The 27,329-nt window shown below is 37.4% G+C and overlaps 1 protein-coding gene across 1 annotated transcript in view; it reads right to left on the minus strand.

Annotated features, from left to right (window-relative positions):
• The window catches only part of MYO16 (myosin XVI), a 327,773-nt gene that overhangs the window by 43,335 nt on the left and 257,109 nt on the right, over positions 1-27,329 (minus strand). Inside the window, exons 29-32 of the mRNA XM_014944223.1 lie at positions 24,301-24,397; positions 19,230-19,476; positions 17,060-17,367; positions 14,045-15,247 (exon numbers count right to left, since the gene is read on the minus strand). Of these exons, the coding sequence (XP_014799709.1) occupies positions 14,045-15,247; positions 17,060-17,367; positions 19,230-19,476; positions 24,301-24,397 (1,855 nt within the window). The remainder of the gene's footprint in view (positions 1-14,044; positions 15,248-17,059; positions 17,368-19,229; positions 19,477-24,300; positions 24,398-27,329) is intronic.

The following is a 27,329-nucleotide window of genomic DNA, read 5'->3' on the forward strand; positions in this document are numbered from 1 at the left end:
ACTGAAGTGGCCACAGTACCCAGATGTGCTCTAACAGTGAGTGCTGGGCAGAGAGGACAACCCTTGCCCTGAGCTCCTGGCTGTGCTCCTGCTGACACAGCCCTGGATGCTCTTGGCTGTCTCTGCTGCTGCCACCTCCTACCCAGCTCCCAGGGCACCCAACACCCTTTCCCGGACAGTCTGTCCCCATTTTAAGAGCTAATTCCTCCCAGGTGCAGGACTTTGCATTTGTTTTTTTCAAGAAGCTTTAACATGCCAGAAGGCCCTGGCTTTACCTTCTGCGCTGGGGTATCCTTCTCTGTCCTGCCTCTCCACTGCTCAAAATATCCTGAGCATAACAAAGGTGTCTCCTGACTTTTTATCATAATATTTCTATTCCACACAGTTTATCATTGCACAGTGGTAGCTTAGATGGGAAAACTGTGGACAGTTATAAAAGATAGAGGGAAACCTTCTGTCAATACTAAAGACTTCAAAAATCCCTACTGATTCCTGTTTTATCAATGAAGTACTGGTCTGAAATTCACTTTACCATCATGTTTTCTCAGTCACCTAATTCAGCAGTTTGGACTGTTTTTAATGGTCCACATTAATGGCAACCTCCCCCTGACACCATGAATCCTTGCAGATAAAAGTGTGCATTGCTCTCTCATCCCCTACCAACTTTCTGAAACAGAAATACTTTAGGAGAGTGGAAAAGAAAAAACTATGGTTCCTACAGTTAAACCTCTTCACCAACACACTCAGTGTTAGCTTTTTGTTCAGACTTGTGCTCTGCTGTTCTCACCAGATGGATGGATTTATCAGGTTTCAACATTTTTTTTCCTTTTTTTTTCTTTTTTCTTTTTTTTTGGTAACAGCATCTTAACAGTTTCCAGCTAGTAATAAATGTTATTTGAAGAGTCATCCAGTGCCTACTTGTGAGAGACTAGCTACAGAGAGCTATCAGCTCTAAGAGCATGGTGGGAGTACATGATTATAAAAGGAATACAAGCCTTAAGTGAAAACCTACAGACTTTGCAACAGTGAAGAGCATTTGGGTTATTATTTCGGTAAACTGACGTTGCCAAAAAGGTATCTCTGACTCAGTCAAATTCTGCTCTGACTAATCTTGCAGCTAATGAGGATGTATGGGCTACAAAGATGTATGGATATTTAGACTGGGGGCATAATTGGCCCCTCAACTGCAGCATAGTTAATAGCTGGAAGCAATCACATGTACAGTGGTTTTAATCAGAGTATGACAAATCAAAGTGTAACAATTATTTCCTTACAAGCAAGGACTGTATTCCAATAAACCCATAATTAATTACATCAACATTACTTGAAAAGTGTAAGACGAAAGGTATGCAAACGAGGCAGCTCACAAAATCCACATTTGCTTGTTATTCTCAGTGTTTCTGGAAAAGGGTGAACTTAAAACTCATGACAAAGTCATAAGGCACAGGATGGACTGAAATTTCACTTAATTTAGAAAGAAAAGTCAGAATATGGCAATCATGGAAATTATTTAATGCATCTGCTTCTTATGTTCCCTTTGGGGTCATTATCTCACTCTTCAAAGAAATCCGATGCACTGAAAGTCTACATGATACAACTTTTTGTCAAAAGAATAACTTGAACTCTTTTAATTGAGCTATGACTCCCAAATGTCCTATTATAAACCTCTTTTTTCTCAAACATAAAATATAGCATCCCAAACATCATAGTTATTTCATAAGTAGTATTTAGGTTGAATTAACGCTGCTATCACAAAATTAGAAAACAGGCCAGTATAGGCTCTCTTCAGACGACAAATTAAAGTGCCATATTGAAACATTTTGAGAAACTATTAACTTTGCAATGAAATCATATATTTAGCCTATTAAATAAAGTCTAAAGGAAAGTATAAATCAGTGATGGATATCAGCATTTAGGTGGAATTGCCATAGACTCTTTGTGCAGCAAGACATGAAAAGACAGTACGTTATCAAAAAGCCCAGCAGTAACTAACCTGGTTGGGTTGTATTTTTCTTTTCTGTCAAAGCCCTTGGTTTTGCTTTCCTTTCTTTAAAAGTAGGTATATCCATAACGTGTATCTGCCCCCATACATTCTTTTTTTCAAATACTTCTCCTTTTAACATCTAGTGTTCACTTACAGCCTGACTGAAAACTCATTAATAACAACAGAAGGCCTCCACTGCTTTCAGTGGGTTTTGGATCAGATTCATGCTTACCTTGGATGCTTTGCACAGCGCTGCCAAAGCACCAAGGGATTCATAATACAGGATAAATACAGAGGGCCTCTTGCTTTGTCTGTCCTGGTAATTCAGATGTGATCATAACTGTTCTCTGGCCCCGAGGCAAATGGTAAGAGACCCATGTCTATGTTATTGCACTGTCTTGCCCTCCACAGCAGAGATACTGTATCCAAGTTGTCTACTGGGAATAGTCCCTGGCCTGTGTTGTTTCCTGAACTATGTCCAGATCTGTCTGGAAGGAAGCCAGCCTGCCAGGTCCAAAACCATTCCAGGGACTGCTCAAGCACTTTGTGCAGAGGATTGAGCTGCCATATCCAGGGCATTCCCTGCCACTGGCTTATTTACTAAAACAGACATAGCCCTTCACCTTGACAGCACTAGTTACCACAATCAGAAATGAGTGGCCAACATTAAGTCCATCTCAGGATAAAACAGAAAAATAGGGAAGAAAAGCAACCTCAAACCAGATGGGGCTAATGGGGCACTGAACAGTTGTACAGTTTCTGCTGAAGCCACATTTAAAAGTTTCATCCTGGCTGTATGGGGACAAGAGGTTCTCCCTAGTTTTGCTTGAGTGTAAATGGAAGTCATTCACTCCGCTTGAACTGATTTGACTTGTACCTGGACCATTCTTCAAGTTTAATTAATTAAACGGAGAGCTAGCTAAGGCTGAGCTCCCAGCTGAGGAATTTCAGTGCCACCATCTAGGCAGGATGTATCTAGGACCTAAGGTAGAAACCATCTCTGTCCTGGTCAACAAAAACATCAGCCTCATAAAACAGAAACAACAAATATTATAGAAAAAGCTTAAAAGCTTTGTTCACAAAGGAATGAAACCTACAAAAATGTATAATACACATAATTATGGAAATAAATGCATGAAATTAGGGGAAAAGGGTCCTCTTCTTATCACTTAATATCTTCACTAAATCCCAGGATAATGTCAAACGTTATTTCTCCATTCATGGAAAACATGACTTTCTGTAAAAATAATCAATATATGGTTTTAGTTATCAAGATACACAGCTATTCACATTTTATTAGCAACTATGAAATCTAGAAAACACATACATTCTGGCAGATAAATTACTATAATACAGAAGGAGAAGCTTTTTGTACCTGGGCTACCATGCAATGTAAAAGCTAAAAAGCTTGATTTTCTTGAAACCTGTGGCTGGCATCCAGCAAAACGGAAATTTCAAATCAAGCAGCTTGTCATTATACATGTGAATAAGAGAGAACTGATGGATGCTATTAAGAAGCATATGAAAGACAAGACGTTGCAGACAGAAGGGCTTTTTGATCTGTGCTCTCACTCTTTCCTGGGAGAGTCAGGAATACACTGAATCCTAGCAGCCAACCCTGAATATTTGTTACATTTACTGTGGTAAGTGGACATTGTGAAGTGAGAAAAAAAAGAAAAAAGGGTGGTGAATGCAGAAATTATGCAGGTATTTTTTGACGAATGAAAGGGAGAGGAATGTTAAATAAGAACAGGCCATTTTATTTTGGCTCGGGTGTTTACCACTGTGTTTTGTTGCACCTTGACAATTGCACTTGGCTTTTCCTGCTTTGCTCTGACTTACTGTTGACACATTCCTTGTCCATGGCATTTGCTAGCTGCCCTCAGCACATGTTGTCTTGGGTGTCCTTTCACTGGATAAATGCATATTGCTTCAGAGTAGCTCAGTTTACCCACATGAAGTCACGCTGTGACCTGCTGCAGCATGACTGTTTACTTTGTCTGCCGAGAGCTGGAGGCAAACAGATGCATCTTATTTGCTGAAAGAAATGGAGCAGGATAAAAACTGTCAAGACAGGATTCCCCCAGCCTATTAGCGTGTACTGCCTCTCTCACCCTCATAGCTGTGCTGCCGGCTGCCACTGCCGTCAGAGGTAATAATTATTCATTGATTTATTTCACCTCACAAAGCCTGCCCTTACAGCGGCAATTGTCTAGGGTTTCCCCCTGCAATGATGCTCCTAAGATAGGCAGCATTGAATTTGTACTGTCTTTTCTAGAATCCCTTCTCTCTGAGCTGTGTAAGTGGAGCTATCAGATGGAGTTACAAGCCACTCCAGAAGCTGCATTTTTCAACGGAGCAGGTAAATACAGAAACAGATCATTTCTTTGCTCTGTGGGAGCTCGATATGAATGCCGGAAAGCAAAGAGAGAAGGTGCAGGCCATGAAGAACATCAAGTGGCAAAACTCACTCTGCTGGAGGTAAAGGTCTCTGAAGAATATTGTGTTAGTGTGACACAGATCATCCGTAGTTCAGAAGGCAAGGCTGGTAGTGAGAAGGAAGTTGCTGAAGCGATTGCAGGAACTCCTATGTCTGGTTCAGCTCCTAAGAACCATCATCTCAATTACTTTTTTGTAAATCACTTCACAGCTATGGATAGTATACAACTCGAACAGAAAGGTTTTTTCTGCTTTCTTCTCTTGTGCTGGTGGAAACATAGTGATCTTATTTTATATTTATTTTGGTGACAATCACTACAAGCTGCAAACCTTTCCCCTCTTTCTAGAACTAATGTTAGGGACATCTCTGGGTCAGGCAAACTTTCAGAGTTGATGGGGGAGGTGGATAATGCAAGTGCCTTGTTTCCTTGTCTGGAGGACTCCAGATTGTGTGAATTAGGCTTGTACGCAACAAGAGACAAAGAATACCACTGCTGAAATGGAGAAAACAGATTTCTTAAATACTGGTAATGGATGAAGAATATCTGGACAGGCCAGCATTCCTCTTGCTCAATAGTATCTGAGCAAGAATTTGGAACACCATTTTTAGTGCAGCATGCGTGCAAGAGTCCAGCCAGTGCACGTGTTTCAGAGACTGGGGATTTCATTCACCCCATCTGCTCTAGAACTGATCTCTGCAGGCCTTTCTGAGCTCCATTACTAACCACAGAGGACAAGATGGAGGGCAGAACTGCTTGGGAAAATTTACTGCCTTACAAGAAGCATTTCTTCCCTCCATGTTGCCCACCTTTTCAAGTCTAATTTGGAAAAAAGTAGCTGATTTTACTCTGTAATAGTTTTGTTTACTGTTAGGTGTGTTGAGTGGCTGACCAAAGAGTCTATTTCTTGTGTTTGCGTGGTTAAAAAACTGCTGGTGTGCTGGAAGAGGAGGAGGCAATTTGGTAAGAAACACAGCTTCCCTTTTTAAAACTGTTTTCTTCTAACTAATGTGGATGCAGCAGTTCTTTTTGAAGGCAGACATTTAAGTTTGTTTACGTTTGTGTGTGGTATCTCAGTAACAGAACAGCCATTACTGCTGGGCTTTAGCTGCTGTTGGAAGGAATTATGTGATCAGACACTGTCTCAACCTTCCTCCCCCTCAAACACAGTTGCAAATATTGTTAAAATAAACAAACAAAAAACCTAAACAAACAAACAGACAGACAGGGATTTGCTACTGCCAACAGCATCACAGCAGTTCTATTTACTTTTCCCACAGAATACTTCTACAGAGATTTTTCAGGATCTCCCTTATACCAGCTCTGGCATCGACTGCAATGCAGAAGTCTTAGCGTGACTGCGTTGGGCAGATAAATTTTTTGATCAGACCCTGAGGGATAATCCAAGGAATATTTTTGTTCACCTGTATTTTAATCCTGCCCACCAAACAGGAACAGCTATTCTGGAAAACCTCTCAGACAACCTTCTCAATATGCTTTTGAAGTGAGCTTATAAAATAAAAATTTAATTTAGATATTTCTTTAGCTTGTTTTTAAGTTCATTTTGAAGGGATATGGTGGTGGTCAATGACACTGCTGTGAACCTCAAAGCAAGAACATATGGCTATCACAGATGCAGTGTGATAAGCATCCATGGTGTGCACAAATATAGCCAACCTGTGGCTGAAAACTGTCACTACAAACTACTAGTATGTCAGCATGATACTGCGACTAGCCCTTCAGAAAAGAATTAAAAGAAATGAAATGTGGATTAATTTTTTCATATCCTTTTTTTTTTAAAAAAATTGCACCATACAAAGGATAAAATTAATTTTCATGTTTTTCATTTTAAAAGAGAGTGAAAACTCAAGCCAAAAGAGCGTTGAACTTGAAGCCTTCATTTTCCCACTCACTAGTGGGTCAAGAGAGAAGACAGATGACCCAAATTGCTACTCCTGCTTCCAGTGCTCCACTTTCAAACATGCTCTTACCCTCTCAATAGTAGAGTGCAGTGGTGAGGAGAGAATTTGAAGGTCAGAGCACCCTCATGTTTGCAATCATGTCTTTTCCCCTATCTCTTTCCACCTGTTTTCTCTTGCTTCTCCACCCAGCTCCATAAAATGCCAATGCTGGAACTGGAACACAATCCACACGAGGGTCTGAAGAGTTCCACGGTGAGCTGCATGAGTCCTGTGAAGAACTTTGAGTCACCAGGAAGGGCTGGAATTTGTGCAGTCACAACTGCATTGGTCTTGGATACCTAAGCCAGTGAGTTTGGAAGTAGCTTGGTTTGTTTATAACACATCTTTGGTTGCTGAGTAGACATAGCCCTAAATATCAACCTGACCGGTGTTGAAATGGTCACTCTTGAACTTATCTAGGTCCAAAAATAAAAAGTCAACGCATTTAATTGTTAACATTTCCAGTAAGAAAAGTTTTACTATGTGTGAGGCAAACCATTTCATTACTTTCCAAACATTTTTGAAAGACTGGACATGAAAGAATATTTATTTCTGCCCAGAATTTCAGAATGCTTCATTTCCATTCCAGTGCAAGATGAAAATAAATGTCACAATCTTGACATTTTCTGTGAAATGGAATTATTGTTCTCTACTGAGGCTCTATGTAAAAGATGATTTAATACTGAGATGGATGTAAATAAGTTAAAAGCATCTGAACAGATTTCTCACTCAATTTGAGACTTTCACTAAAATGTGTTTTCAAATTTCAATCTCTACTATGCCCTAAATGCCTGTAGTCCTGTAAGATCAAGTGATAAGACATTTGCTGCCAAATACCCATATTTTCGGTTAGTATCAGGAATGAAAGTGTGCTACAATTCAATTTCCTCACTCTCTCAGATCGTGCTAATTTCTCACATTAATGTATCTTTGGTTTACAATTACTGATGTAGTCATTCCTAAACAAAGTCCTTCATGGTTCTGCATCTTGGATGACATACAAAAAATACTGAAGACTGTTTACTATTTAAAAAAGCCCACAGCACTGTTAGTAAAAGGCAACTCCCAAACCATTGCTGATTTTGGAACAATGATGTTGCATCAGATGGTGAAGAAAAGACATTGTTAGGAAAATAAGAATCCTATAAATGTCTATCTGAATGATCAAAGTCTCAAAGATTAAAGATGGGTTGTTATTAAAATCTAGGGGCTTGAAATGCAGTAAGCTGGGTTAATGTGCTCCAGTATCAGACAGGACGAAGGGGACAAAAAGTAAATCCAATGCAATGGAAAGAAAGCTGAAAAGAATCAGTAATTTAAAAGGCACACCTGCAGTTCTCAGAAATGGACCATGTAAATGGAACAGAAAAGTTGGTGCAATTTTTTCTCCTCAGCTTCCTTCCTCGTTAAGCAGTAACTAGGTATGAACAGGAGAGAGCCTTTACTGAGTAAGACCAAGGGTCCTTTTCTGCCAGCTGTAGACACTTGCAGTATAATATCTTGTAAAAAAAGCAGTGATATTTCCTGTGTGATCCTGGAGCTGCACAGTCTCCTCCAACATCTATTTGACTGGATATAAGTCTTTGGAAATGCGTGGAGGAGTACTAAGGATTTGATTTTATTTTCATTACAAGCATTTAAAAGACAAAATAAATATAATAAAGGTTTGTGACAATATTCACCTTTTTTTTCACCTGAAATATAAATGAGACTTGATTTGTTCTTCTAATAATCTTCAGGTTAAAATTGTTTATGACAAATGCACACAAAGCCTCTTTTCCATGTCAGAACAGAAAAACAAAGCAAATTACACATTATGTGATTTTAGGCTGTAAGAGCAAACAGTGAAATCAACCAAGAAGAGAAATGCTACAGTGAAAAAAGAAAAAAAGTCATAACAGAAACCCAAAAAACACTTCAGCAGTAAAATATACTAGTTTTCAGAGATTCTGAAATGGAAAATTATCCTTGGTGTATTGTGTTTATCCTAAAACAACAGATCCTTTTTGTGAGGAATAATTCAGATAATGACAGTCCTACAAATGAAAACTATAGAGGTGCAGACTTATAGAGAAAACTGCAGGTGATGTCTTTCAGGCTGTGAAAAAGTTCATAGATATTCTGTGAACGGGAACTGTGAGTACTTTCTCTAGACTCTTCTAACCCCTTTTTTTGCTTCAGTAATGCAAACTACAATTATTTCCCCAGGAAAATCACCCAGCATGGGCTGGATGGCAACCATATTGCCAGCAGTTCTGCCTCCTCTGTAATTTTCTGCACAGGGCATCTACAGCTAGCCAAGTATGGGCCTTTTTTTATGACTCGCATTAAATTCTTACTAGCTGTGCTTTGGCTTTCTCCCACTTTTCTGTACCTACTGCAAGAGATTCAAATTGAGAGCTGCAAGTAGTCCATAGTGAATCAGAGAGTGATGACTCTCCTGTGTTTAGATATCTAATCTGAAAATTAGTCACAGAAAGTTACCCTCACTCCCTGGTAATTAAGGCAATTATATAAAAAAGATATTAAGATCTTTCTGAGAAGTGTTGTGGAACTTAATTCACCAAAATTGTAATGCTTTTAGAGTTTTACTTGAAAAATGGTATAGGAGTCCAATGCCTCATGTAATCAATCCTCCAGGTAAAGGAAGATAAAAGGTGACAACATGTCTTTCTGTGTTACTCATGTTTTTTAAGTTGTTAGCTTTTGCCACAAAAAAAGTAAAACTATTACATTGTATCCATATAATGTAGGAATAATGAGATGCAATATGAATATTATCTTTATTAAGTTGCTTAAGAGGTAAAGCTGAGTGGCTTAGAGGATAAGGGACTTGGATTTAATCTCAGAAACCCTAGTGGGGATTTAATTTGCAATCCACTGTTGAGATGTTAGCTGCACAATACCTTACTCTAATCTGCTGATAGAGGGAAATTATTTACGAGCTACCAAAGGGATACCTTCCTTTGACAGGACAGTACTCCCCATACATACATGTTAAATCTTGTTATTTTTCAAGGTTGAGCCAATTTCAATAAAGAGTATTTGGCAAGCTTTAGTTCCAACTAGGTACATCCAAATATTTGTATTATTTGTTAGTTGTAACTATCTTCCTGTGACTTCCAGCACTTAAACTGGAGAATGCGGAATATGAAGCTACCTGCTTTAGAAATACTACACTGATGAAGTAGGTAAAGAAGGGATTAATATAGCTAATGGGTGCCAAAGGTATTGGGTAAACATTTGAACAGTATTGATATTTTGTTAACTAATGTTTGCATGCCGTTTCTGTTGTTACTACAGAAGTTACTAAACTGTTTTGGAAAGGAATAGGTCACCAAAGCATGTACAGACTTGCATATACAGATCTATCTGTGTTGAAACAGTAACAATAATTCACAAAACCTGAAAGCCTATACATTGGTGACCTACATAAAGGACAAGTCTTCCTAATTTTATTTCTTAGGCACCTAAATCCAGAATTGCAAGTTTGCACAATTTCTTTTTCTCAGACAGAGAAATCAAACATCTATGCCAAAGTTTTCTCAACAAGCAGGAAGGAGAGAAGGCATTAAGTCTTTATTTGAATAGGCTGATGGTAAGGAAATTCATCCAGATTAAGGGAAAATCACGTCCTTTGCTCCTTTCACTTTAGAATCCACATGAATACTCACTCAGCCAATCTGAGTACAGATGAAGGGCTGGAAATTATTCCATCTTTTCTTCTGAATCTGAAATAATTCCCCTTTGTGTGGAATAATTTAGTATCAACTGTACCAATCAAGATAAATAACACAACCTAGCAATCTGAGTATCATCCATCCATGTTGAGGAAAAGAAAATTCTATCCTTGCTTCAAAAATATTCAACACTAAATGCTTAAACATGTAATTGTCTCTTCCTTATACATGGAATGTCTTATATGTTGAATAGTTAAAAATATTTATGTATTCTACTAGAAAGTGTGGGTTTACGATTAAGGCATTAAATTGGGTTTCATGAAGTCTAATTTCAAATCCAAGGTCCTATCTAGAAATATCTAAGTAAGGCCTCTGCACACAACCATTCAGTTTCCATTTGTCTTGCAAACTAAAGTTTCCACTTCCAGAAATCAGGGAGAAGAGAACTGTGCATGTGTATTATTGCTTATCTACACTCAAGTCTCATTTTAGATGGAGTAAAAGGAAATCTCTGGCTAACAATACAGCTGTAGCTTCAATGACAACTCTTTTCAACCTTGGCGAAATCACTTTATCTCAGTTCTCACCTGTTACAGTTTTGCTTATTTAAACCATAAGCTCTGCAGAGCAGAAAACTTCTCCTATTACATGTAAAGCATTTTGTAAGAAATTGCATACTATATTATCCTGATCATTGCTTTAACCAATAGATGCTACAGTTGTATAAGAAAAACATGGCCAGGCTGGGCCACCAGGTAATGAAAATTGCTGGCGTTTGATTTTTTTTTTTTGTTGCCTCTTTCAGTTCAGTTCACAATAAATCTGCAGTCCATCAGAAAACCACAAATCCATTCTACTGTAATTCTGGATGATCATTTCCCATGGAGAGGTCAGGAACCAAAGAGACATTAGTGTTCTCAGGCCTTGAAATTACTCCTCCAGGCAAGAGGGAGGCATGTTGGGGGATCTGTCTGTATTGCACTTTTATTGGCAAGGAGGCTTTTACCTCAAAGGCTGATGATCCCATACAGAAACTTATTGATTCCCATAGCTAAGTCTCCTTGACTTCAAAATGGCCCACAATTCTACTTTCTGGTTTTAGTTAAGGTTGTTGGTAGGTTATAAATTTCCTTATGGAAATAGAGGAAATTGCACATTACAGAGTACTGCTCTAGGCCACATCTTCAATTTTAATGAATTTCTATTAAAATTAAATTAATGTTTTTTACCATATCAGCTCCTATAAATAAAATACTACACATGAGAAAAAGAAGAAATAGAGGAACTTAATATACATCAGGCAATAGGTCATAAAAAATCAAGAGGTAAGACATGGACAACTTTTAGTTGTACATAATAAAGTCCACTCTGCTGATTGCCATTTTATTACTTTGCATCAGAGATTAAACAAAAAACATTTTTCCAGCTGTTACCCTAAAAATGAACTGAACACATGAAGTACATGAAAAGAGGTAAATCATAAAAACACACACATACATTCACCTGTATTTCTTTGCTACTTTCAGTCCATCTGCCCATCACTGAACTATTCATATATAACTGCACTCAGTATTATTATACAGTAGCTTCTCAACTCATAAAATATTGATTCAGGTTTTTTATCGCATATCTTTCTTGAACTTTGATCTTTCATACTTAGTGCTGCCTTGATGAAATATTTAGAAGTACAACATTTTCCACGTGAAAGGTAAATTTAGAGTTTTTTTTTATGGTAGCCTCTGTTAATGCACTGCTTTGACCCACAGGAGACCGAAGCTGAACTCTGTCTTGGTCACATTTAGTTGAAAATTGAGTTTGCAAAAGCCCTCCATCCCAAAGAAACATTTTTTTAATTTTTTTTTTTTAAGGTAAAGGTCAGTTTTGTGCCTTGGCTGGAGTAGACTTACCACATTTCCTCACCAGGTACATTTAGAGAGCCTTGAGAAAATACATCCAAAGAGCTGACTTTCATAGCTACTTCCCAGCGGATAAAAATGTATTATCTATATAACAAAACAAGACCCCCAACTTAGAACAAAACAAAACAAAACAAACTCCCAACCCCCCACATTCTACATACATTTATAGTCATTGAATGTTGTCAAGTAATTTTGCCAAAGCAAACAAAACTACTGCAACATTTCCTTTACAAATTTCATCAGTTCATGTATTCAGAATAACAAACAAGGCATCCTCTTGAGGTTGGGAACTGAAGTCTCAGTACATAGCTCCTGGCTGATTGAATTCCGCATCTAGGAACATGCAATGTCCAGCTAAAGCTTTTTCGAGGTCTTGAGGACTCACAAGGGTTCTGTCCATCATAGTATCTCTGATAGCTGGTAGGAGCCTTTCTCACAGTATAAGTCTCTTGTCTCCACCTAGCCACTAACTTTCATGAAACCTCTAGAAACTCAGTTAGTTTTGAGACATTTATCTCTTTGTTGTATTTGGTTGAAAGGGGTTTTGGCTGAAAGCTGCCAAGCTTCACAGGGATAGAGAGATAGGGTGGCACACAGACAGACATACACATATCCAGAGTAAGCACAAACACCTGCTTCTGTTCTATTACAGCTGCATAAGTCAGGATATGATACTGAAATCAATGGAGCACTATATATTTAAGAAAATGTACAATGAATAAGACAATCTGTCTCGTTCTCTACCGTTTTATTTTATATTTCAAAAATAGGACTTTGCATTACCCATTTTGAATATGCTACACACAAGTCTTGATTAAGACAAACTGTTTGGACAGACAGAAGTGAAGAAGCAGAGAAAACAGTCTCGAGGTTTTATCACTCTGAATTTTAAATTCACAGAATTTTGTGCTTGGGAGATGCTACTAGGGAGAGAAGTTTCTGTATACAGTGCATTAACTATTTTCAATAGGAGGCTTTTTTTTTTCTCTATTTTAAATAAGAAAAGTAATGGTAAGACTGGAGTCAGTGTTGTAATTGATATGCAGAACAGGGATTCACTTCAACTTTAATCACTTAGAAGTTACAACTCTATTAATCACCTAGGCTTTCCTCATACCCAAAGGAAAAAGATACATGGGAGGAATTAAAGCCTCAAAATGACCGCCTCTTCATAGCTTAAGGATTTGATGTCTACATATCGAGCTTTTAGATGGACAAAGCTAGGTTCGAAGCATCTCACTCTTACAGAGAAGCAAATTGTATCTCCTAACATCAGAATGAATTTTCAGTAATCATAAGCTCCATAGATTTGTTCCAATAACAATATTAAACCCTTAATTAGCTGGACAAATCAAATAATTAATGGCTTGTCTGAGGACTGTGTTTTCAAAAACCTTTAGCAAAATGGCACGTTTGCTTCTTTTTACAGTTGGCTTTTGCACTAGATACAAAAGATGCTCTCCAGATATCAGAAAGCCAGGATACCAAGTAATCTCTGAGCATGTACATAGGTTTATGTAAATCACAGGAAAGGTAAGAATAAAGGACAGAAAAGGGAAACAAATATAGTTTGCTGAACAACTCTGTGCAGCTTTATTTTGGAGAATAATAATGGCTGTATCACTAAATTCAAAATTTCATGGATATGAAATAATGAAACCTTAAAAGAAAGTCTTCAAACTAAAGTACATGCAATCTACCAGACACAGATTTCATTCAAACTATTTCTATAGATTGATACCATAAACTCATTTTCACATAATGTAATATCTGTGTTCATTTTACGGAGACTGCTGGAATGTTAAAAATAATCCATTTAAATTTGTATCATAGAAACATTTTGGTAAAAGAAATCTGGCATCTCAGAGAAAACCTGAGGACCTAAAATATTTATATGCAATGTATTTTATATATGTGTTTCTTATGACTGCAACAGATCATTCCTTAAAAAAAACCCAAACACTTTTGTTTTATATTTTTACCTACTCTATCAACTTCCAGTGTAAAAAAACTTTTGGGGCAGAATTAGTGCACTACACAGATGCACAGAGATCTGTCTTACCTTCTGGCTCCCTGATCTTACGTCCTGCTGCAGATTTTCGTAGCACACTCCGTCCTGAGTTGAACAAGCTAGTTAACTCATCAAGGGGACTGGTCAATGACCTTGAGTTTGTAGGGCTGTATGGAAATGAAGACGATGAATTTGAATTCAATTTCCTGTGATCTGCTCTTGCCACCTTTGGAGAATAAGGCAGTTTGGAGAATGGAGAAGACGAGCATCCAAGCTGAGCAGGATTTGGTCTCTGAGGTACTTTTGACAGGTCTGAATTTGTACCTGTTTTCCCTGTATTAATCAGGAAACTAGCACAAGTCTCTGGAGGAAATGCAAAATGTGTGGAAGCCCGGTAGGAAATAGGAGGTGGTACAGGAGGAGGGGGTGGTGGGAGAGGCGGAGGTGGCGTGGAAGGAGGAGTCACTTTGCTGGAAACATTGAACACAACCAAGCCTGGAGATGCTGGTCTTTCACTGTCCCCTTTCTGGCTTTTGGAGTACTGTGGTGATAATGGACTAGAGCCTTCTGACTGCACAGGGTATTTTAGGTTGGTTTCTAAGACAGGAAGTTTTTTGACTTCTAGTGGTGTTAGAGGTGATTCATCAGAAGCAGGTGAACATGTGACAGGGGTTGGAGGAAACACAAGAAGTGGTGGCCTGTGGGGGAGCAAGTTAGGGAAAGGGGCTGGAATGTCACACGAGTCTTTGTAGATCAAAGCTGCTTGACTGTTTCCATCCAACGTTCCATCTTCAATGTTAACATTTTTTTTGCTTTCAAACAACAGAGGAGGAGATCCAGTCACTACTGGAATTATTCCACTACCATTGCTTCCTTCTTCTGGCAGAAAATACTTCATTTCTTCATATACAGACTCTCCTTGTTCTGGGCTTTCTGCTTCAGCGGAAATGCTTTTCATTGCATTCCCTACCATTTCAATATACACTGGCTCATTTTCCTCCTCTTCTTGTGACATATAGAGACTCAACACTCCATGTTGTGGCCCATCAGCAGAAGCCGCTCTCTGTACTGTCACAGCGTCATAGCCAGCTGGTTTAGCTACTGTGCTTGCCTGTTTTACATCCCCAGGCTTTTGGCCGGGTATTTCTTCATAAGAGCCACTAAGTTTTGTATTGGGACTTCTTTTTGGTTTTCTGGGAGGTATTTTTTTCATGGTACTATAGTCATCACTGTGTGGCCTTGGACGGGCCAGTACTAGGAAAGTGAGAAAGGTCGGTGTTATTAACAGATCAAAGTCAGTTTTTTCGTACACAGGTCTAGTACTTTAACCCTTATTTTGCTTAAACCCTTACTTTAATTAAAGCACAAATATTTCAAGGAACTAAATGCAGAACCTTCAGCTTCCAAACAACAAGCCTTTGCTACCTGGGCATATAATCTGCTTTCGTAATCTTTACTGCCACCAAAAGATGATAACTAACAGCTGTGGAGATATCTTTTGAATCCCACTGTTAACTGCAAGTTCTGTAACACATGGAAATATGTCCTTGATATTCCTTTTGTACCAAGGGACAGGGGCGTGCTTTTAACTAGGAGTTTCAGGATGGTGCTACTTTGACACACTTAATTGCCAGTAATGGAAGCACCCTCCTTTTATGTAATATCTATGAAACTCTAATTGTAGGCAGATATTATATCTATCTCTTATTCTTTTGTAGTGTGAGAATGGAAATAATTTATAAAGTTAGGAAATCCTGTAGCCTAAGGGCAATTCCCCAACTGAGTATACAGTTAACTAAACTAGATGTCTTTTCACAGCCTCCGGGCACGTATGGAGCAGAGAGACTAGATAGCTAGGTGATTGGTCTCTTAAGATCAAACTTAGGTGGTGTAAATCAGAGCTGGTTTTGGACAAGGAGTCAGGAAATGGACATAATTCTTGGAAAATGAGTATAGGGCAGGGAAACTGGCCCTATTGTTTCATACATATGAGAAGAATTCCGAAGTTGTTTTGTGAGTGTATACAAGCATTAGCATTAAGACCACACATATATATATGTATAAATTGTCATTCTTTCAAAAACCTCTGCTAGAGTTCTTTGGTTAAATCAATCATCTTGTGCAGACCTGGGCACTGAAAGCTGAAACCACTACAGAGCTCCTTAAACCACATTCGTTTAAAAGTATATTGGACACAGCTCATCTCTCCTTACACAGAGCTTGAACAAGCAAGAAAGAGGTTAAGAAAAATGGACTTGCATCTAATGAACTGGACAGGAGAACAGTAATTATTTTGCAAGACGGAGCTGCAAAGGTTTCCATCCATTGTATGCAGGATTAGAGAATGGTTATACACAGCTTTAAACCCAACCTGAAGGATCTTCCCTGATAAGCCTAGAGGATCCTTTACACAAAGCATGACAAGTCAGGCTTATTAAGGAAAAGCAGAATGCATTCCCTCCCCGCCCCCCCTTCATCTTCTACTCATTCATTTCAAGGGTGAAGGAGAATAGAACAACTGAACTCAAAACCATTCAACATGCACTATAATGCATTGAGACACTGTGGGACTTTCGTAGCACTTTCCTTCTAAAAAAAAATATTTCACTGTAAGCAAGTTTTGGCACAAATAAACCGCTGAATGTATAAGCTATTCATGTGAACACAGAGACAAAGTAGGAGAATAGTTAATGTTTAACTTGCTGAAATTGAAAATTGGAGCATTTTGTTTTAGTGATGCAAGGTATTCTAACATACAGTTTATAAGGTGAAATAAAATGGTCAGTGGGCTAGAATAGCTCAAGTTAACAGAGATCATTTATCTCTAGAGAGAGTTCTGCAAATAGTTTTTGGTTGTTGACAAACTAGGCAATTAAAACACGTGAGCATTATTTGCTGATTTGGAAACCAATGACAAATTGACTGATTTTATTTACTGCCACTGAAATATTTCAGGGAAGCGGGACTTTTCAAAGGCGTTTGACTGCATTTAAAAGGATCAAAGGGAAAAGAATAAATCAATAACCTAGAGTAACATTTGCGACTGTGTCTCCCTCTATGCCTAACCTTCATTAGCGGTTTCCTTAGAAGCTGCCGACAAGCAAGCACTAACAGCCTCGTACGAAGCGCTCAGTCGTGTGTTGGGGTCCCTCTTTGGTTTGGGAGGAGGCTGTTTCCTTGGTGATGGCAGGCTATTGCTATCGTCCATGCTGAACACCGAGTGCAGGGAGGGGGATCTGATGGATGACCCAGCCGCAGAATGTACCAAGCCGTCCACCGCCATGGGGACGGGGACGGAGCTGGAATGAAAGTGCTTAGGCGTTCGACAGCCGGCAAAGCTGTCCTCAGAGACCTTCCCACCCTTGTCTTCAGCTCTGAAAAACACAGAAGAGAGGCCCAGATGCATTATTCAAGCGATAACAATGAACCTGTTCATGCAAACATAACAACAGCTTTTTGGTAAACAATCTCACAACTCCCCTACTGTGTCGAGGGGATGTGTGGAGTAATCTTCTGACAAACAAATCCAGAGCAAGCTGCTAGCTTTCTTCCATTTCCTGTTTCATGATAAATCAGGACACTGGCCCTTTTTCACACAAATGCAGCCTTCCTCAAGCAGTTTCATGTTGTTCACTGAATGCATTGTTCACACTTTGATTGCTACATACAATCAAAAGCTGGGTTTTCAATCTGAATGATAATTTCTGGGAAATCCATTTTAATAGAAAGTTACTGAGGCAGCAAATGCTGAGCCTTTATCATTATTTTCTAAAAAGACAACTATAAATTCTATTTAGATAATGCAAATCTTTAAAATATTAGATGACCTTTTTATCCAGCTACATCGGCTGCTCAACCAATTCCACCCAAATATCTATATATCTCCCTGTTTAAGCTTAATTATTAGTTATCATTTTAATAATATTAATTATGACCTTATGTTCAGTCATTTCAATTACAGTTTTGGAGTTTTACTTCTATTTTTTTCCGTTTCTTTTAGTTATTTCAGAATATATTGAGAAATTATGTTTATGAGCTGCTTCTAACCAACTGATTTTTAACAAAAATTCTTCTAACATTTTATGCCTCCAAAAATCAAAATGTTGAAAACCTTTGAGCTTGTTGGTAACTTGGTACCTTTGAGTGGTAATGTTGAGATAGAAGATGTCTACATTGTCATTTTACAAACAAATCCCCAAGCATTTGTTTTTTTAAACTCTATTTCTGCATGGCAAATCACCAGCAGAGCTGGAATTCATGCACAGGATATAGCCAGCTGCCCATGTAGTAAATGAAATAGCTAAAGATGAAAGCATGGTGCTCAGTGGATAATTTGTTTTCACTGTAATGTTTAATTACAGTCTTTCCTACAAAGGCATTTCCTTCAGTATGTAATCACTGGGATATTTGGAGCTAATTAAGCAGATGCACTGCCATTTTCACGTTAATAAAAGTCACTGACAAAAGCAATGAAAGCAAAGGGAGCTGTTCTGGACAAAAATTAAGTTCCCGTGGAAAAATAAACATTTATATGTCCAGCAAGTTATAAACACGTTCCTGCTATAGACACATGCCTATTAAGTGCAAATGCTACCTTCAAATGCCCATTCAGGTGTCTGAGAGAAAAGCAATCAGGGACTCAGTTCCTAGAGAAAGCCTCTCCAGCTTTTGCAGGATTTGTAAAGTAGGCACTCCTGAAAATTGTGATGGCAGTTAAACAAAAAACATTTGCCTTCTTTTAAATAAGAGGAAAGAATCCTCCTCACAACCAATATATCTAGTTCAATGTATAAACAAGATTTCTTTGTCTGGACTTTACTGTATTTTAACACCCTGCTAGCTGTGTTTCATTATCTTGGCAATTTCCTAATTTTGGAATTTTAAGTTAGAGGAATTTTTCTTTTATTCATTTGGTTTGATAAAAGTTCAACAATAATCTATTTATCTTAGAATTAAAAAATATTTCTATAAAATATAAATGCCTCAGAGAGTTACAGAATCACAGGATCTTCTAGGTTGGAAGGGACCTTAAAGATCATCTTGTCCAACCGTCAATCTAACTTTGAATAAGTTTCCAAGAAAGCTCAGCTCTAGATTTGATTACCTGACAAACAAAAAAATAGTGCTAACATTTCTTTGGGTTGACTATATTCTAGAGAATCCTCTTGCAATTCCTCAGTCATTCTTAAGCAGGGATGGAAATCACTACGATGGAATGAATTCATCCTCATCTTACCTTTTGAGGCCTTCTTCTGGTCTGTTTCTGGCCTCTAACTTTTCCCTGTGGTAAGCAGCGTTCATCTCATTGCGGAGCCGGTCATTTTCCCGAGCAATGTCAGAAGCATTTTGAATGACCAAGGCATCGTATGTTTTCAATCCCATATCCTCAGCGTTCTGCAAGAAGCTTTTAATTGAGGTGACCTCTTGCTGTTTGATGCTCATCTTCTGTAGCAAGCGCTGACGAGCTAGAAATCCTCTTACAACTACCATAACAGAAGGAAAAATTATGGACCAAAGAAAGACAACTAATTAATTACTGAATAACTTAATATTACCGTGTGTTCTGCTGTAAACATGAGCAAATAAGTTCAGTCAACCTCCTGTGGAAAAACATACTAAAATGGAACTCCTTCTGTTTTCTACTGTCAGTGATTAGAACAAAGTAGTGATAGTAAATTAATTCATGAATTTGAACTATCAAAACTCAAAATGTTTACCTTCACTGAATGTTATTTTTTATTACGTTACAAATAGAAACTTGGATGCTGGCTACTGATTGCGAAAGCATACATTTACACTGCAAAGGTCAAAAGATCATTTGTTTCAAAATAAAACCCCAAATAAATGATTGTTGCGTTTAATGCAGTAGGAATTAAAATATCATTTGCTTTTTGGCTGACTTAAAAAAATGTTTTAAATATTTTGGTGTACCTAAAAAAATTGAAACCGACCCGAGATTTTTTTAATGAGACTTACAGACCTTCTGTCGCTCATTTCCTTTTAGCAAAAATAATTAGATTAATTTAATGCAAATTTCTCAAATGTATCTGTCACATCATGTCTACATTTTTCAGTTTAAAATTTTCATCTGCATTGCATCAGCTTTATGTATCTATTAGGTCTATTTTTCACACTCTTTGTCAGCCCTGTGTTGGGAGAAGATTTTGGTGTATCTCCAATATATAATAGCCTTTTGTACTACTTTCCCAATTATGTAGATTTGTTACAAGAAATTCTACTCAACCTAAATAATACCTAGTCCCCTGAATTACCCAGCTGATCAGAAACACATGGCACAGGGACCCTTGTGGCCATGATTAATTTGGCACCAAATTAATCACTCCACCTGCAAAAGGGCGGTATTGGTATTCTCTGAGCATATGTTTTGGCTTTGAAGGAAGAGATACGCTAACTGAAAGTGCTTGATTCGTCAGGGTTGTTTTTTTTTTTTTTTTAAGTTCCACAAGATACTGATTCTTTCCAGATCCAGAATAACTGCTGTGAACTTCACAGGGAAGAACTTGTTTTAGAATTATTTGCCTGTTGCCTGAAATATTGTTGATTTTCAGTACATCAACTTACACATTTCAAAAATAGGTTGAACTTCATCATTGCTTATTATGGTTACTCTCATTCTGGTGACTGAAAGTTTTTCAGAAATGAAGTCAGCAGCCAACAGCCTGTATAAGATGTTAGTTTGAGTTTTGGGGAAAATTCTGAAAATGTCAATATTAAGACTGGAAGGTAAAAAAATGCTAAAATGTATTAGGACTTTTTAACAGTGTAATTAAATTTCAGTCTTGGGAACACTGCAGAACAACATCAAATGACAAAGAGTCAAGCTGAACTAATCTAAAGGAAAAATGTAAACAGAGAAAGACACATTTAGTCTTTTGTGAATGCAAAATGTTATTAAATAAAATAAACAGCTAAAAGAGAGAGCAATGTAAAGTATTTTCTACCACCTTCTATGACCTTGTTTAGATATTTAAAATAAGATTTTTTCTAGAGATGGTCAGTGCCCAGCTGATGAAATATAAGAAAGGTAAATGTTAACATCCTAATACTGATTCTTTCCAATTTTTCCAAACCAGTGCGTTTGGAAACATTCAAGCTCAGGTACTTTGAGATTATTTATAATGAACAACTTTGAAGGTTTACATTTTTATAATCACAGTCAGCCATGCCATTTTCAATCCCTTTAGTTACATTCTATAAAATCTGACTTTAAACCCTGGAACATTGTTGCACTTACCCAATTTAGTTGAAAAGGAAATTAATAGTACAGTTATTTGTTGACAATTTTATGAGGCCATTCACATTGGATATACATGTTACTGAGTCTGAATTCATAATGTTGCTGTTGCAAAAATAATGAATACATGCATAGAACATTATCAGAGTCCACTGTTCACAAGTATGAAAAATTCAAAAGAGCTTAATAAAAAATGGTTCCCTCACTTCCAGTATTTTCTTTAAACTTCTCTGCTGCAGAGAAGATAGGGTATTTGAAAAATGGTTGAGCATCAAATCCTGGATGACTCAGAAAAAAGCTTGTATTTTAAAGTAACATTTTCACAAGTGTGTGTGTATGCGTGTACTTAAACCTTGACAAAAAAAAACCCAGGCTTGGTAACACCACTAAGGTAGGTTAGGAAAAGGAAATACAGTAGTCAATCCTCTGGTAGGATTGTTAGCAGGCAACAACATTCAGAGTAGCCTGCTAGGACGCTCTGGTAAAATGATATCCAGTTCAGGTAGCTGTAGCATTTAGAGAATGTACAACTACTCCAAACTATACGCTTCCATCAAAAGTGAGATGTTTTGAAGAAACATTCAACAAAGTTTTTCCAGGAAGGGATGGCAGACAGACACCCCTCTTTTCTTTTGCACACATTTTCAGGAACTGAGTAGCTCAGGTTTTCAAAAGAAAAGGGACATTTCACCACATTTCCTTCTCTATGAGAACATTTGAAAGATTTTGTCTTCAGGTCAACACAGAATAAAAATCCAATTTCATAACCTCAAAAACTTCTGTGAAATGAAATTGTCATCTGTTAGACCTTTATTGCTCAGTTTCATCTGATACTGCTTGGGTACGAAGATTGTCTTCTGAACTTGCTCCTCACTTATGTAGATCTAAAATAATTCTCACTTATGCAAATTAAAATAATTGAGGTTAGCACCCGCAGGGCAGAAGAATATCTACTTCTTTACAGTTCATCTAAGGATAAAGATCAAAATAATCGAAATTCAAGTAGACCATGGATCTGGGTTATGTGAGAAATGCATTAACTATTGTGTATACAATGTATTAAAGTTAATTCCTAATCTACGTGACCTCTAATTGAAGAACTTCAGCATGATGGATTTTCCTACAGGTACAAATAATTTTCTCAGTGATTCAATAAGGTCAAAACTTCCCATATGTAGTTCTCATACCTGTGAAAAAAATATGACAAAGTCCCTAGACTCACAGATCCATTTTTAAATAAAAAGTGTTTCTACACATGCTTTCACTTTAGTCTGACCCCTTTCTCTGCCTGCATATATTAACTTTCAGGATAATAAAAAAAGACTTATGTGGCATGTCTGGGTTTTTTTTTGGGTTTTGCCCAAATTTATGGGAATGCTGAAGGGATTGCTAGTAAGAATGAGGTAAAAAGAGTTGACAAGAATTTTGGACCAGACCTATTTTCCCTTTAAGTTCTTGTATCATATATGGGACTTATACAGACTGATGCAGAAATTATTGACTAGTTTTGCTATTAGTCAATATACTCTCAAGAGAGATTTGGCTTCCAAAGTCTGGATGAGGGGAGAAAAATGTAAATATGCAGCAGGACAAATATAATACCATTATGCACTAAACATCCCAGTTTAAAAGTCTATGGATCCCAATTTTGGGATTACATAAGAACAATGCATAGGTACTGTATGGTATTCCCAACCTTCCTGAGCTCTTTGGCATGCTAAGTCTGCAAGTTTACAATTGTGCTTGTTTGCAAAGGGCAGCTTATTTGATGAGCTAATGTAGTCAAATGGATGTCATGCAAGTTCTTGATTTTCTCAGGTTTCCCAGACCATAAAAAACATGCAGATTAGTGACAGCTTTGATAAAAGCTTTGAATGCATAGTTTTGGTGAAAATTACTTTTCAAGTCAGCCTAATTGCAGTGGGCTAGAAGCAAAACCAAAAGAAATATTTCAGTAAGGAGCCAAGAAGACCTATTATCCTCACTCTTCAGGCAGAGTTTGGCAGACGTCTGTTCTCTTACCTCTGCAAAACATGGACATATCTGAGGATGTTTTACATTTTGGTGTAAGGTTATATTAAAGCACAGGGTGATTTGCACAAAAAATCAAGCACAAGTTATACACTCTGCTGAACTGTGACCTGTGTTAACTGTCACTCTCTACATTCATTCCTGAACTGCCATGATTTTGATTCCACTTGCTTCAAGTTTTCTCTTGGTCTCCTCTTTTTCACTACACCCATACAGTGAAGAACAGATAGTTAAAATGGAAAAGGTTTATATATGCTTATGTGCAATATTATGTATCTGATTAAAAAAAAACCAAGATAAATTTTTGTCTTTTTAATTTCCTTTAAAAAGGTGATAATGGGAATTGTTGCAGGCATCAGCCAATTAGATAAATAATGCATTGTGTGAAGGAAGCCTTTCCAAACAAAGCAATATTCACATTTTCAGCAGTTATTTGAGATTTTGATAGGAAATGGAACAGAAGTAACAGGAAATCAGGAGGCAGTGCATAATACCTCCTTTTAAAAATGTGCCAAAAAATGTCAGTGTGACCTTAGTAAAAATGCAGGCATAAAAGGGAGGAAAAAATGTCTAAACATAAAAAAGTAGTAGTCAAATATGAAAGCTGTAAGAAAAGGGGATAAACATATTAAATTATTAGTTTTGTATTCACTGTCGATATATTTTAACACATTGCAATTTTGTAACATTGTTATGCTGATTTGCAGAAGAAGTTAAAGGTGATATTGATGCCTTTAAAAATCACTGAACATACTCTAAAAAGGAAATATTCAAGATCCCTAAGTTTTAATTACTGTCAACAGTTTGCCACAAAAAAACTATGACAGACAGAAAGCACAAGCATGACCAATGTTACTATAATCTCAAAAAATCTGTATAAGTAGTTAGCTGGAAATATGTCTGTAGGGAAATGTATAAAATACAGCAACTACTCAAGGAGGAGAATTTTTTTTTTTCTCATGCAATATTCTGCTCAGTGTATTAAGTGACAGCTCAGGAATGCTTGTTCTGTAATTGTTACCTTTTTGGCAGGTTATAATTTTCTTCTGAAGCTGAAGGCACAAATCGTTGAGATGGTCAGCTTGCCAGTACTTAAGAAACACTTTTCGGACTCCTATCTAGAATACAAACAGCAGGAAAAATTTCACCATCAACAAAAAAGGCCAAAACAATGACAGGTAAATAACAATAGTACGTATATAATCCAGCTAAGGGTTGAGATGAGATCTGCAATTCAAGAAAAGTACAATGCCAATACTTCTACAGAGAGGTGCTGTCATTTGGTTAAATAAAAGATGCATTTGGGAAGGATGAGCAAACAGTCAGACTCAAGTCTCCCTTCAGTTCCAAAACCATGCAGAACAAATACTACGATCTTCAAGTTAAATACAGGTTGGAAAAAAAAAAGCACATTCTGAATGTGATTATGCTAATACGTTACACAATGTAATAGAAAATAAGGTTTAGTTTTTATAAAACAAGGGGATGTGGGCAAGGAGAAAGGTGACAAGCCTCCACCCGTGTGGAGCAAAAGATGGTAACAGATAGTTGTCATCTGTGCAAGAGGAAAACAATAGCCTAAATTGGAAGGTGAGAGAAACTCACTGCTAGTAGGGAGAATGATTCCTGATGTTCAGCAAAATTATGAATACTAGTTCCCAGGCTTCCCTGCTGAAGCTGTTCAGCAGGTCTCCTTTTAGAATTATGCGTAAGTCAGAGACAGAGGTACTCATTTGTGAAAAAGAATCTCCTAAATATTGATGGAGTTTATGATCTTATTCTAGTGCTGACTAGTTGCTTAGTTTAACTCATCTACTTCTAATAACAATCATTAGATGCTCCTCCCCCTTTACAGAAAAATTTAGCTAGTTAGATCAGAGAAAGACAGCTTCCTTTTGATACCTTTTGAACATGCTGAAACAATCCTTAAAAATTCTTCCCTGTATAAACTTCAAAGCATTCCTTTCTAATCACCTTTTAAAAAACCAACACACATAAGCAAGCTACTCTATAAACAGTAACTAACTAAAGAAAATGGGATAAATAATGGGCTTTTTATACCATTTTCTTCTCAGGAATTCTGTAGAAGAAAATATTCTTAACTCCTTAGAAATAAAAGTACCAGTAGCAGACAACTGTGCTATCCTGCAAAGATTATATCTTCTGTCTAGCTATTAATTTTGCATGGCTAATAGGTATACTGATTAATTAATACAAGTCTGGCTGAAGCTGCAGAAATTCATTCCAACTCTTGTTGGCAGCTCACAAGCTCAGTCTCTTCTCATTGAACCATCCTGCTCCACCGTTGTTTTTTCAGGATAGATCTGGGAGACAGGAATCAGCAGGGAGATTGTCACACTTTTCAACTACTCGCTTTAAATCCAAACACTACTGCCCCATGTAGATCACTGGAAGTGATGAACTACTGAAAGCCAGGACATATATACCATGTCTCAACTCCATTAATAAAATTCAGAAATGACTGGGGCACATTTTTGTCCCTTGACTTACCTTCACTCTACTCTTGAGAGAAACTCTTTTAAATAAAATGTTTTTAACAGTCTCTAATTTTGAGTTGTCACAAAATGATGGTGCAACTGACTTTCAGTTAAAATCAGATGCACTAAAATGGCAAAATTAGAATTATTAGGGGTTTTTTTCTGTTAGTATCTCTTTTCCCAATGAAATAGGCCTTTTGTGTTATTGCAAAGTGTGAGAAGGCAAGGTGATAAAACCCACATTTTACTTGTCTTGCCATTGTAGAAACTCATAAATAGGAAATAGGCTTTCTTTGCATGGTGAAAAATGCCTGGAACATCTATTTTAGAAAACTGTGCAGCTACAGAAATGCTAGTATAACTTAGCTATTCCAATGTAGCTCTTCTATTCAGGCCGTCTATTCTGGAATAACCCTTCTGCTTACAAATCAGAGTTATTATTCCAGAACAAGATTACCTTTTCCTAGATCCTGTTTCTACACTGGTAGCTACTCTGGAAAAATTATGTCTTTATATTTACTTAATAGATTATCATGAGTGATGCCTTCCAGTGTTCAGCTTCATCTGAGGCAATCTTACTGAGATCTCATTCTGCTCTCATACTCTGCTCTTAGGAACATACTGTCATCAAGTCATTTTCTTGACTTGAGGCTTCAAACAAAAGTTTTCACTTTTCTTTCTGTGCTTTCAAAATTCTCTCTTTGCCCAGGTGTCTTAGCACTCTGACTTCCTTCTTCATTCATCCTCTGCTCTGGAATCTGCTTCTTTCCCAGGGCTTGCTAAATTTTCTTAGGAATTTCTCCTTTTGTCCTCATCTTTTCCAGCCTTATTCAATCAAAAAGTTCTAAGAAAAAGGGGCCAACTACGTCCTTCTCCAGTTTAAACTTTCTTCTCTTTTAGACATCCAGTTTTATATCATGAACAAGCAAACTTTTAATGTTTTCCCAGCAAACCATGTCAATTTTGTCCTCTCTTCCCAACAATTATTCTATTTTGGTGCCTTCAACTTTATTCCAGGACACCAGAACTCCACCTTGACTCCTCCCACCACATCCACTGTCAGTAAACCCTGTGAATTCTTTAATAACTGCTCATCAAACAACCGTTTTTTCCATCCATCTTGTCAAAACACATATTGAACTTCCCTTATTACCAGCTTTGCCTACTAAATCCTCCATCGTCTTGTTCAAATTCTTGCTTAAATCCAGAATTCTTCTATAAGAACAACTGAATTATTATTCATATTGTTAACTGTAATTAAATTATCACGTAGTTATTATAATTACCATTTGTATCTGAGTAGCTTTCAGACAACCAAAGCCTGGATAGAAATACTTAACAAAATCATATTCTTCTACTCTGATTATATTTTCTCTTTATACTCCACTTTTCCTTTCCACAAACCCTCTACATCACATTGGAGCCTTTTTTCCTCCCCTCTGTTGCAGGCCTATGCCAAGTCATCCACTTATTCCTCATTTCTGCCTCTTTCCCTCAATTCCTAAAAATGGTGTTTCTCCTCTTACTTTCTCAGAAGTCTCTAAAACATTCC

Source organism: Calidris pugnax, unplaced genomic scaffold, assembly GCF_001431845.1.
Source record: "Calidris pugnax isolate Ruff unplaced genomic scaffold, ASM143184v1 scaffold69, whole genome shotgun sequence".
In the NCBI taxonomy this organism is placed as follows: Eukaryota; Metazoa; Chordata; class Aves; order Charadriiformes; family Scolopacidae; genus Calidris; species Calidris pugnax.